This window comes from Chlamydotis macqueenii, chromosome 14, assembly GCF_036417535.1.
Source record: "Chlamydotis macqueenii isolate bChlMac1 chromosome 14, bChlMac1.mat, whole genome shotgun sequence".
Taxonomy (NCBI): Eukaryota; Metazoa; Chordata; class Aves; order Otidiformes; family Otididae; genus Chlamydotis; species Chlamydotis macqueenii.
This window is the reverse complement of record NC_141569.1, coordinates 2129583-2141915: the sequence shown is the minus strand read 5'-3', so window position 1 is coordinate 2141915 and position 12333 is coordinate 2129583. Positions and strand designations below refer to the sequence as shown.

The 12333-nt window shown below is 54.7% G+C and overlaps 2 protein-coding genes across 5 annotated transcripts in view; one reads left to right on the top strand and one right to left on the bottom strand.

Annotated features, from left to right (window-relative positions):
• The window catches only part of DELE1 (DAP3 binding cell death enhancer 1), a 20008-nt gene extending 17111 nt beyond the window's left edge, over positions 1 to 2897 (top strand). The window contains exon 12 of the mRNA XM_086758740.1: positions 2760 to 2897. The gene's annotated coding sequence lies outside the window, so the exon portion shown is untranslated. The remainder of the gene's footprint in view (positions 1 to 2759) is intronic.
• Positions 2301 to 12333, bottom strand: PCDH12 (protocadherin 12). 4 transcript variants are annotated; one of them, XM_086758739.1, is made up of 5 exons: positions 10163 to 12333; positions 9262 to 9598; positions 8677 to 8771; positions 7639 to 7790; positions 2301 to 3137 (listed from the first exon to the last, which is right to left on the bottom strand). In XM_086758739.1, the coding sequence occupies exons 1-5, from the start codon at positions 12184 to 12186 to the stop codon at positions 2773 to 2775; spliced, it is 2973 nt and encodes a 990-aa protein (XP_086614865.1). In that variant the 5' UTR covers positions 12187 to 12333; the 3' UTR covers positions 2301 to 2772. The 4 variants fall into 4 exon arrangements, with proteins under 4 accessions (XP_086614865.1, XP_086614863.1, XP_086614864.1 ...); XM_086758737.1 differs by having other exon boundaries at positions 9262 to 12023; positions 12132 to 12333; XM_086758738.1 differs by having other exon boundaries at positions 9262 to 12023; positions 12147 to 12333.

Genomic DNA, 12333 nt, shown 5'->3' with positions numbered 1-12333 from the left:
TGCTGTTGTGGCAGTTTAATCTGGTTTCAAACCGGTGCAAGCAAGAGAGGGAATTCTGATCATTAGGACGCAGGTTTTTGTGGGAGATGGCTTATGGATCCACCTGAACTGGGGAGAACGACGGCTGTCCTCAGCCGTCCTGCACCGTTGTCAGTGTCCTGCTGTCCCCAGTTATTATTTCTTCAGCTCTGGCAGTGAGCTGCTCCCATGGGTCCACCCCTTTGAGTCACGATAAGGAAGGTTTGCTTCAAAATTTATATTGTGGCTGTTTGCTGAGCACGCCAGCTCATTTTCACCGAATTAGATAAGGGATGCTCCCGGCGGGCGGTAACCGCTGTCAGGCAGGCAGCGGCAAGCAGCTGGGATGAAAATTTCTTCCACTGGGGCAGCTGAATCCGGAAAAAAGCATTTATCCACACCAGTTTAAACTGGTTCAAGGGCATCTGTACAAACTCTCCAGCTTCCTGTGGCCATGGTGCTCTGGTGCTTTGTGTAGATCAGGCTGTGAAAAACAAAGGCAATGGCCCCATCCTGAACTTGCTGTGGTCTCCATTCAGCAAGGGAGGGGCAGAGCCAGATCTCAACACATCTGATTGTTCTTCTAGTCGGGTCTCTCTTTCTGCTCCCACCAAACTTTCTTAGACATTTCCTTTATCAAGCAGGATACAATTAGCAGGAAATTCCTCGGGTGGATTTCCTATTCTGTGATAATCCACAGCGTGCTTACGCATTGGTCAGGACGGGATGGGGGGAAGAGTTGGGGGGGTTGAAAGCAGTTTGCAGATTCAGGAAATTGAACCGAGGGAGGAATTTGTCTCCTTTTTAGTCTGCTTATTATAGTGTATTTTTGTGTAAAGATTGTCCTTTGACAGGCACATCAAAGTAGTTTTCCAGAGGAAGACGGGAGGTTGTGCCGCGCGTTTGTCCTCTGTGTGTGTTCCCGAGGCGCAGAGGAATCCCGTAGGGCTGCGTCTCCTCACAGTCACAGAGGGGCCTCCCTCCTGGTTTGCACAGCTGCATCTCAGTAAGAATTTGGCTGACTGTCACTGTTTTGGTGCAAGAGCCTGGTTTGTTTGTGAAACAAACCAGCAAGACACTTCTATTAGCAGCACAGAACTATAAGCAGGCTGGGGCGAACGCATCAGCGTGGTTTATTGTCAGAGCCAGGGTCAGCTGTACAGCACGTTGGAGACTCCAAGTACAACAGTGGATATTTTGGATATTAAAGAGTCTCCCTGGGGAAATCTGACTCTGCTGCTTTTGCCATTTGGTCCTGAGACCAACAGAAAGGGATAATTTTATCTTTTACTCTGCTTTAAATTATCTGTGTGATTGTCTGCTGCTGCGGCTCGTGTGTGTACACGCTAAAGCAGGGCACTGTCACCTCCAGGTGCATGGAAGGGGAACGCAGGTAGGACACTTGAGGTGCTGCAGGATCATGTCTGCTGGGTCACGCTGCCCATTCTTTTTCAGCTTAACAGTAAATTAAAGCCAAAAATACCACCCAGAGACACCTGATGTGACGGCCCCACCATGAGCAAATTAACTTTGGCGAAACCTGTGTTGGGAGCTGCGGTGTCTCTGGAGACGTCAGTGCGGTATTTTTAATGGAAAGGCGGTGAAGGAAAGCAAGCAGTGTGTGTGAAGTGCTACTGGCCCTGTGTTGTGCCGGAGGGGAGGCTGGCGGTGCCTTCACAGCCTGGCTTACGCACTCCAGGTGCTTACGCCACTGTTGGCTTTCCATTCTCTGCAAGTGCAGAGCCCCATGGTTACCACCACTTCTGTGCTCCTTCCTCTGTATCTTATCTTAGTTTTCCTACACATAATTATCCTAAATATCCGTATCTTAGCTTTCACACACATGCTATTATTGTAAAACTATCTTACAGCTCACATACCTACAGATCAAAGTGAAAACCCATAATATGGTTGAAGCTTGTGACTGAAAATTTCAAAACAGCGTTTTCACGCTTCCCTTTTCCCAGGTTACCTTCGGCAGACTCCCGCCATCTGTTGTCTGCTTCTGGGCAAGGACTACACTCCAAAATCTGATGGCCTCCAAAGAGAGCAGGGAGAAGGAAATTGTGGGCACCTAGTGCAGCTGTAGCAAAGATGCCAGGGCCGGAGTGCTGGTGTTGAGGCGTTTTACAAAATGCCAGGTTCACAGTGGTAGGACCACAAAAGCTGAAAGGATCGGTGGGAGACAACGGGCAGATCTCCCTTTCTGAGCTGCCGTTTCCGGCTTTCTGTAGATCCATCATTATGTCACCTAGAGTGCACCTTACTCCAGAGATGGTAGTGTTAGAAAAAAAACAATTTTATTTAAATAAGAACAGAAATCCCGGAGCCCAACTCCGCAGCCCGTTACAAAGTCCCTGACTGTGATATTTTGTTATCCATGGTGCACCGTGTGCGATCACGTGGATGTAGCTGACGGCTTTGTGCTTGTGGTTAATCCAACAACCCCTCCTGCAACTGGCGTGCCCTGGGAGGAAGGGCCCTCCTGCTGTTGTGTGGTTTGGGATGGTAAGGTGAAAGATGGGGGCGGAAGAGGAGGAAAGCTAGGAGGGCGAGAACAGGCGGGTAGAAAGGAACTTAACAAGGTGAAATCAGTCATGGAGAAATTTGATGGGGGGAGGCAAAGGAAGAAATATGCCTGTCATGATCAGTCTAGACGTGGGTGATGCAATGACCCCGTTAAAGCACACGTCTGCACCCCAAATACAGAAAACTATTTGACTCTTCTCTCCTTATCACAGCCATCCAAGCTGCCTACAGAACAGGAGCACTGTCTTCCAGTCCAAGGCTCTTCCCACGTGCCGACAGCTGCCGCAGAAGCCCCGAGCCTGTTTCGTTGTGGACTTGGACCTTCTGGGACAAAATCATTTCAAAGAGGGTGCTCATTTCTGAGAGGAAGGTGCTGGCCAGTCTTGTCCCAGCAGCATTTGAGTCAGACCCAGCACCTTTGCCAAAGGTCTCAAAGGTCCTTGGTTTCTCCTGCCTTGCGGCTTCCTCGTCCTGAGGGGAATGCGCAGAGTCAGGGGAGAAGACGTTGTCCTTGTAGTTACTGGTGAGTGGCAAGGAGAGCCGAGCCACCCATGCTGGGTCAGCAGCTGTCAGCCTCTTGAGGGCCAGCTCTGGAGGGAGCAAAAACAAGAACTGGTGAGACGTGGATTAGACGAGACTGCAGGAGGGAAGAGGAAAAAAAATATGACAAAAAGAAAAAAAATCATTGAGGAATGAGGAGACTTCCTGAAATCAGCTGCGAGAGAACTGGTTGTAAGCAGGTCTAGGGATAAGCTACGAGCAGCATCTTTCAAACCAGCAGCTTAAAAAACTAAACTAGAACTGGTTTAAAACTCCTGTGGTTTGGGGTTGTGTTTTTTTTAAGTACAGTAACCATTAGGATCACTTTGCTTTCTCATTTGTTGCAGCGTCAAGTGGCACTCCACTAAATTGTTAGCAAAGCCAGCGAAAGTGAGGGTTTAGGAGTGGCTGAAGGGGAGCCGTCAGTGGAAGGCTTTCAAGGGGGAAGTATCGGACAGAAAAAAGCTCGCTGCTGGACTTCCCTTAAGGGTCACTCTAGGGTGGGAATTTGCTGCGAAGCAGGCGTATTGAGGCCAAAAAGAAATGGGGTATTGTGAAAACAGTAATAACAAGAAGTAGAATGAAATTCTGGATTATAAAATGCACAGCTGGATGGTTGAAGACTCGTAAGAAAAATATTGAGCTATAAAGTGGTTGTTCATCAACTGGAAACAGATGAGGAGCAGTGGGAGCCTGGTGTGGGTGTGGGCTGCAGGCTGGTTAATGTCCCGGTAATGCAATTCTGCCCCAAAATGGGCAAATGGAATCACACAATGCGTTGGTCAAGGTATTCCCTGTGTTAGTAGGTCTGGCGAGACCTGATTAGGAGTATTACATACAAATCTGATTATCCATCTGGAGGAAAAAGGATCCGAAATGAGAGAAGTGCAGAGAAAACAATTGAGGTGGGAACAGGCGCGAGTCCAGGCTCGCGTGGTGGGGACCCCAAAGGCAGGGGTTGCTTGGCCTGAGGAAGCAAATGCTCCTTGGGGACCTGCCTGCAACCTGTCATTATTTTGATGAGATAAGCACCGACAAAGGAAATCTTTATGCTTAAAATAGTGTTGGCAACAGAAGAAGTTATTATAACTGTCCATGGACAAACATATACTGGAAATTAAAGGAAGGACCCCACGGCAGGCTGAGCCTGGAATAGCTTCCTCATCAGACAGCAGGAAAGGAAACGGGGGTTCTTGTTTTTCAGGTAGAGCGTTGCCGTTGGTAAACAGGGCTCCGTGATGTGGTGCACAGACGCTGCTTCCAGCCCCGCACTGCGTCCTTGCCAAAGCGTAACCTGGAACCCCCGGGAGATTGGAAGCAACCGCCGGCTTTGTGAAACAGTTTCAGTCAGAGCAGCAAAACAAATAACTGGTGTCTGGCCATCAAGCACTAAATACCACAGCAGTCCCAATCAGATGGCCAGAGCTGCTGTCGTTATAATAATTACGCAGCTCTGATTTACGAAGTGACTGCTGAAAGGAGGTCACTTCTCTGCTGCTACTGGAAGATAATCGATACCCTGCCGCAGCGTGTCCTCGGCCAGTGGCTGGTCAGCCACCGAGACAAACCTTCCTCAGCCGGCTAAGTAATCAGTCCTTTTTCTCTGAGAAACAACTGTGTCCCAGGGTGGGTGGGATGGGGGTGAGAGCTGGGACTCAAAACCTGGTGAGGAGAGAAAGGCAGCTGCGTCACTTAGCTTTTATTTCAGCTGAGAACCCAAAGTTTTGTATTGCTTAACTTCTTCTTCCTGCAATCTCAGTATTTTCTTGCAGTCGTGGTGACTGTTCCTTAAGAGCTCTCCCAAGCAGGCTGAAGTCTCACATTTTTACTCTAAAACATCCACAGTTCTCTCCTCCCAGCTCTGCAAGAAGCCGCTGCATTCCCTGAATATTTTGCCGCTTCAGCTCTGGAGCAGAGCACAACAGGCGTCTGCTCGCTGCGGGGAGAGCCACGACTGTAGGCTGATGGTCCTGTGACCATGAAACCTTAAATTAGGTATGTTTAATTTGACCAATAACTCTTTACTGCCTTATTTTAATGGTGTTTGGGTTTTTTTTTTTTAATAATGAATAAAGTTCTCTCTTTCATCTGCTGCTGTGAGCGCGCCGTTTCGCTGGCGAGGGATAGGTGTTACTAGACGGTGCTGAGCGCTGCGAGTTCAGCCGGCGGCTCGCAGCTCACAGCGTAAACAAGCAGGTAGCTGCCCGGGCCAGACGACTCCTGCCGTCCACCCGCTGCGGATAACACAAAGGCCCAGCCGGCCTCCGCCAGCTGTTACGATACTCCAGAGCACAAGCGACGCTTCCTTCCTCCTCCTCGCAGGATGCGAGTTCACTTCTCTGTTTGTGTTTGGGAGAAGAGGAAGGAGTCCAGCGGCTCCGTCGTCTGCGCTCCGTTGCCTTTTTGGGAAGGTCTGGGCTCACGGTTAATGTTGTTTTTCACCACGGGAACAGGGCAGCCTCTTTGGTCACGTCCAGTGGGCAGGAAGCCGCACTGGCAGAGCCTCAGCATGCACCACTGGTGTCCACTGTGAAATTCCAGTAATTTGGCCAAAGGGGTTTGGTTGTTTTTTTCTATCAAATCCAAAAAGCATGGGAGATGGCACTTCATAGATATGCCTTGCCATGGCACGGATTTTCTGGGATGCTACATGTCTGGGCACGACTGGGTCTGGACAGATCTGCTGAGCAGGTCCACCAGTCCCTTTACTGGAACCAGTGCACGTCCGTACACCCATGGGATGGAGCTGGGCAGCCTGATCGCTCCCTGCTCTTGGCTGCAGGACCTTTATATCTGAGGAAGCTTGCAGCTCTCGTTTCACCCAGCCTTTCCTTTGTTTGCTCCTTACTAGAATGAAAGAGCAGGAAGGCAAACGGACAGCAGCAGCGTCGTTCTCCCTCTGAGCACGAGCAGAGAAAATGCCTGGCTCCGCAATGGGAACGACCACAGCAGCACACCGCAGTGAGTTCTTGCTGTGGAGGGGCGCAGGGGCTCCGCAATGAAATTTCTGCTACGGGACATGAGTCAGCCCGACTCTTTCAAATTGAAATGCCAGTAGAAGAGATTTTGTAGAACAAATCAATAAAAGGAACATGTAGAAAATGTCAGGCCCAGATGGTGTTCACCCCAGAGTGCTAGAGGAACTCAGATATGAAATTGCTTGGTTTATTAACTGCTGTTCATTAACTACTGCTTCAAACGAACACAGTATCAGAGGAAGGGAAGGTGGAAATTGTGACATGAGTTTTTACGCGTGGGAAGGTGAATCTAGCGCAGGCAGATCCATAGGAATCGTTATACGCGAGACTCGGCAGATAGCCAGTACCTGCTATTCGGACAAGAGCTGCCGTGACATTTGCAAGGCAGGGAATTGCGGTTTGCAAAATTTTGGGTGTCTTTGGAAGAGGTGGATGAAGAGTTCTGATTGACAGATGACACCTGAGCTTACAGAAGATCACCAGCCAGGCTCACAGGGGACCTGAGCTGTCCCTGAGTTAGCAGCCAGGTTCGGTTAGGGACCAATACGTGTTAAAAGCTGGGAAGTGAGGGCAGGAGTAAATAATCTTCCTCACAAAGAGGGGTCATTAGTGGAGTCCCAGAGTATCTGTTCAGCATAGCGAGAAATGACATGGAAAAGCGGATGGCGTTGGTCTTGACTCCACTAAAACACCTAAAAAGCAGAGGGTTCCTGAAGGACCTAATAATACTGAGTGCCATGAGCAAAAAGTGGCTGGTGGATTTCTGTGTCACCAACTGTTGGATAACTGTCGTGGGGAACGACACCTCAGGTATTGATGGCTCTCCCACCATGCACAGGAGGGATTTGAGTGTCACCATGAAGTTTGGTAAGAGAACTCGGTATGGATCTTTGGTGGGATAGAAGAGCAAACCAGAAGACCTTCTTATACCGGCAAGTGTGTAGATGTGTCCTAAACACTGCACACAATTCTGCTCACCACATCTCAATAAAGATAGACTGAAATTAGCAACAGGTTGGTCACAGGAGATGAGGCTGGACCAGTTCAGGCTGGTAGGAAACAGGAGCCTGATGGGACTCAAAGGGTATATAACATCTTGAGGGGCTCGACAAGGACAACTCTTCAGCTTTCTCACTCTGCATGGACTGGGGGACCATGAAACGAGGGGGCTCGGGTCAGCGTGGGAAGCAGTTCACGCAGTGCATAGTTAAACTGGTCTTCACCCCTACGCAACAACAGAGGTCAACCTCACAAATCAGCTAAACAACAGCAGACACATCCATGGGAGGAAAGATGGAGCAAGAGGGATTCAACACAGAAAAAAACCCAACATGAAGCTTAGCGAGTCCCTCTGCTGTGAGCTGCCTGGTACCAAAAGCAGAGGAAGGTCCATACAAGCTGTCCCAAGCATCTGCCAATGTCAGAGCCACCCTAGGAGATGAGATGTCCCCTGGCTTGCTGCAGGCCAGCCCGTTTTATCTTCTGAATGGGGTTAGTGTGTTATTTGAGGAGATCCTGGTGCTGGAGCCCCCCCACCAGCCCCAGCATGCTCCCAGTAGCGAGGCCACCTCACCTGCCTGCGGCTCTAGGAGGGTCTCCAGCTCCTCTCCCACCAGCTGCTGCACAGAGAACTCGAAGCCGCTCTCCGAATCGCGGTCCTCCGCCTCGCTCTCGCCGTGCCCGCTGTCCTTCGTGCTCAGGCAGTCAGCATCCAGCCCCGCAGCCCTGTGAGGGGTCAAAACACTCCGGTCACGCTTCAACCCTCAGCACAACCCTGCCCACCTGGTTGCTTCGAAGGTGGTTGGCTTTACCCCCCATAAAATGACCCAGAGGTGGGGCGTGGGCATCCTCTCAGTGCATCGTTCACAGCACTGCAGGCATAATAATTTCAGTCTCCACCAATTAATGAATTTTGGTTTTGGTTTTCAAGAAAAACATCACATGAGCAAAAGCACTGGGATCGGGAGTGTCCTGGACCCTCTAAAAACTGGGCCCCAGCTGGGTGCTGGGCTGCACATGGGGCTGCTCCACATTTCTGGCCCAAGAGGGTTTTTAAGCTTCCGCGGGGAGGTCCTGGGCAAACAGGGAGCTGCTGGCTCTTCTCCGTGAACGCAGAGGAGCTGCCCGCCAGCAGGACCAGGCAAGGAGCATCGCAGCCCAGCAGCCCCAGGGTGGCTCTGCCTCCCTCCCCATCCTCAGCAGATGGAAATGATGAGGAGAGAGGTGGAGAAAATGGTGTCTGCCCATGGCCTGGGCAGGTGGGGACATGGCGAGGCAGCGATGGAGCCCTGGCATCCTTAGGAGCATTCACCTCCTGGTATGGAAAATGCTACTGAAGGTTCCTCAGGAAGGAAGCAAAGAGCAACCCAAGGAGGGAGCTGGGTACCAACAGGGAGACAGGACCAAAGGAGCACAGCCATCCCCTGAAGGGAGGACCTACCTCCCCAAATTCAGGTCAGCAAAACTGGGGACGAGGTTCTGGCCTTTTGCGCCCACTGCCCTGGTCTCTCCTGCCATAGGAGGCTCTTGGGGCCAGCGGGGCTGGAGCAGAGGCAGCAGAGGGGCAGGAGAAGGGGGCGTGGGGAGGGGAAGGGCTGAGAGCCGGCCTTACCTGCTGCCGTTCTTGGCCGTGTACTTGTTTCCCCTGTGGTTTGTTCTGGGCTGGAACTGGCCCTGGTGCAGCAGGGAGAGCAGCTGGGAGATTTGCTGTAAGGCAGGAAAAGCCTGTTGAGCCCTGGCCCTCGCCACTCAAGCTGCTTCCTGCCAGGACGTCCCCTCCAAACCCCCCGGCCTTTTTATAGCATTTCCTCCTCCTGCAGATGGTTCAGCATCCCCACGCCGGGTGGGGGGGGAACAAGCGGCCAGGCAGCCCACCCGGCCCCAGCGCTTCCCCTGCGCCGTCCCTGCCCGTCGTTCCCCGCCCGCACGCTCCCTTGGGAGGTGAGCGTGGGGTTGTCCCCTTCCCCGTGGGACAGCCATCCTCCACCCCAGCTCCCAGGGTGTCCATGGGGAGACCCTGCCCATGGTGGTGGGGGGCATTCATCCTACCCAACCCTTACTCTGCCCAGGGATGGGAGAAGAGACCAACCAAAGACCATCAGGTTGCGCGTACCCACCACCCCAGGGTGTGCAAGAACGGGGCAAGGAAGGATTTGGGGGGGTCCACACCTCCGGCAACATGCAGGGCAGCTCTTACCTGCACCGGGGGCGACTCCATCGCGAACTCCCCGGTGGGGCTCTGCTCCGCCAGTGCGACCAGCGACAGCCGGACCAGGCTCCTGAGGATGTGCTGGTGGGGCTGGGGCTGCCCAGGTCCCAGGGGCTGGTCGGGTGGCAGCGGGGGCTCTCCCACAGACCCCTGCGGTGGCTTCCCCAAGCTCTTGCAGTGCGGTAGTGCATCCGCGGGGCTCACAGCCTCTTTTGCCAAATTTTTCTGTCTGTGGGGCTGGCAGGGCCGGCGCTGCAGGATGGGCGGGTTGAAGGTCCCCTGCTGCTCATCTGAGTCCTTTTGGGTCCTCTGATTTCTCAGGGTCCTGTAGAGAGTGGGGGTGAGGTGGAGGGGAGCCTGTGCGGAGCTCCCCGGCGCGGGGGCGGCTGTGCCGGCCAGATCCTCCTGGCAGGGACGGGGGGGCTCGGCATCCCGGGGCCGGCCCCGGAGCAGCGGGACGAGGTGGATATCCGTCTTCTGGATCTGCCTGTGCGGCTTCTTGAGGTGCTGCTGCCTGCGAGCATCCTCTGCCTCCCTGCAGTTGTAGGCCATGCCATCCTTCTTCTCCTTCTTACGCAAAGACAGGGTTAAAGCCAAAAGGAGAAGACACCCACCTAGAAGAGCCCCCAGGCAGGTAACAGCCACCAGGGAGGGGCTCAGCCACCCCGGATCCTGGGCTGAGATTTTGGAGAATGCCCCATGGTGCCGGAAAACTAAGCGGACCCGAGCCAGGGTGTGCAGGGGGATGTCCCCCCCATCGCTGACCCTGACCACCAGCTCCCGCTCGCTGCCGGCGAGGCTGCTGGCGTTGCTGGCATTGAGGAAGAGCTGCCCCAAAATAGGGTCCAGGATGAAGAGCCCGGCATCATCCCCACCCACCAGATCATACCGGAGAGCCCCGTTGAGGCCAGAGTCCACGTCCCTGGCTGCGAAGGTGAAGAGGAGGGGAGCGCTGGTGCATGACGCAAGTGTTGCGTTGGTCACTGCTGCAGTCCCTCGGGTGCTCCCGTTCCTGGGGGCCACCCAGAAGCACCCCGTCTCCACATTGACCAGGACAGAGAGTGTGGCAGCGCCTCCCACCAGTGCCGGCGCGGTGATGACGGGCGCGTTGTCGTTCCGGTCGAGCACAGCCAGCCTGATGGAGACGTTGGATGCCAGCTTGGGGTGACCACCATCCTCTGCCGTCACCAGGAACTGCAGGCTCCTCACCTGCTCGTAATCAAAAGCTTGGAGGGCATAAACATCCCCGGTGGTGGGGTCAATCGAGACCAGATCTGAAGCGGAGGCGTTTGGGATGCCGTAGGTGATTTTACCATTGAAACCCAGGTCAGGGTCAGTGGCACGGACGGTGAGCAAGAAGGCAGGTGCTTCGCTGTTCTCGGCAACGGCAGCCTCGTAGGTGGCCTTCTCAAAGGAGGGGGCGTTGTCGTTGACGTCGCTGATGCAGATAGTGAGGTGCTTCAGCACGGCCAAGGAGAGGTCTCCATGGTCCCGCACCACCAGCGTCAGGTTGTACTCGGCGCGCAGCTCCCTGTCCAGCGTGGCGTTGGTCATCAGCACGTAGCTGTGGCTGTTGGTCCTCTTCAGCCTGAAGTGCTCATACCCTTGACTGAGGGAGCAGTGCACTTGCCCGTTGCTTCCCGAATCGGGGTCGCTGGCTGTCACCAGAGCCACGAAGCTGTCTTTGGGGAGGGCTTCGGAGAGCACGGGCGCCCGCGCAGCCCAGGTGACGTGGACATCGGGAGCGTTGTCGTTGACATCCAGGACTTTGACCAGGATCTTGCAGTGTGCTGGGATGGGGTTGGCGCCCAGGTCCCGCGCTTGCACGTCCAGCTCGTAGGTGTGTGTTTCCTCGTAGTCCAGCGGGTGCTTCAGGATGATGCTGCCTGTGCGGGCATCGATGCCGAAAGCACTCAGCACCTCCCGGGGCGCGTGCTTGCTCAGGCTGTACTCGATCTCCCCGTTGGGGCCCTGGTCGGGGTCGGTGGCCGTGACCGTCACAAGGAGGGTCCCGGGCAGAGCATCCTCCCGAACCTCTACCGTCAAAGAGCTCTCTGCAAAGACGGGGCTGTTATCGTTGGAGTCAAGGACGATGACTTTAATTAAAGCAGTACCTGATTTTGGTGGCTCCCCGTGATCAGTAGCCGTCAGCACGAGGTCGAAGGAGGAGTGCAGCTCCCGGTCCACTTCTTTAACCACGACGAGCTCCGCGTGCCGTGTCCCGTCGGAGCTGGAGACAACCTCCAGAGCAAAGTGCTCGCTGCGGGAGAGGGAGTAGGAGCAGCGGGCATTGGGGCCAGCGTCGGCATCCAGGGCTCTGTCCAGCGGGATCCGCGTCCGCAGGGATGCGCTCTCCGACATCTCCAGCTCCAGTTCGGGCGTGGGGAACCGCGGTGCGTTGTCATTGACGTCCAGCACTTGAACCTCCACGTGAATGAGAGCCAGGTTTTGGCCAGCCAGCACGTTGAACGAGACCCAGCAGGGATCACTGTGCCGGCACAGCTGCTCCCTGTCCACCCGCCCGGCCGTGCTGAGCACCCCGTCACCGCTCCCCATGTGCAACGGGAACCTCCTGGGGGTCTCCATCAGCTGGAAGGTATCCGCTGTTTCACCGCTCTCGCCCCCCTCGAAGTGCTCGGCCAGCATCCCTATCACCGTTCCGGGCGGCACTTCCTCGAACACGCGGTACTGCACCGTGAAGGTGGCCACCTCCTGGGCGTCGGCAGAGAGGAAGAGGTACCACCACAAGGCTGGAAGATGGAGAGCGGAGCGGCTCAGCAGCAGCATGCTGCCGGCGAAGCCCACCGCCCCGCTGCCCCGGCACGCTGCCGCCGGCTTGCCTGCCCGCCGCCGCATACCCAAACGGTCCTTACGGTGATGGCAAGTCCTCAGCATCCTCTCCCATCTCCACATTCCATAGGCGCCGGCCACCGGTTGGAAATGAGGAGAAACAGCGAGCGAGTCCAGAGGTTGTCCCGCACCTTGCCATCGCCGGGGGACGGCCGGGAGAGCCAGCTGCTCCCCGGGCTGAAACACTCAGCCTGGAGCAGAGGGACCCGC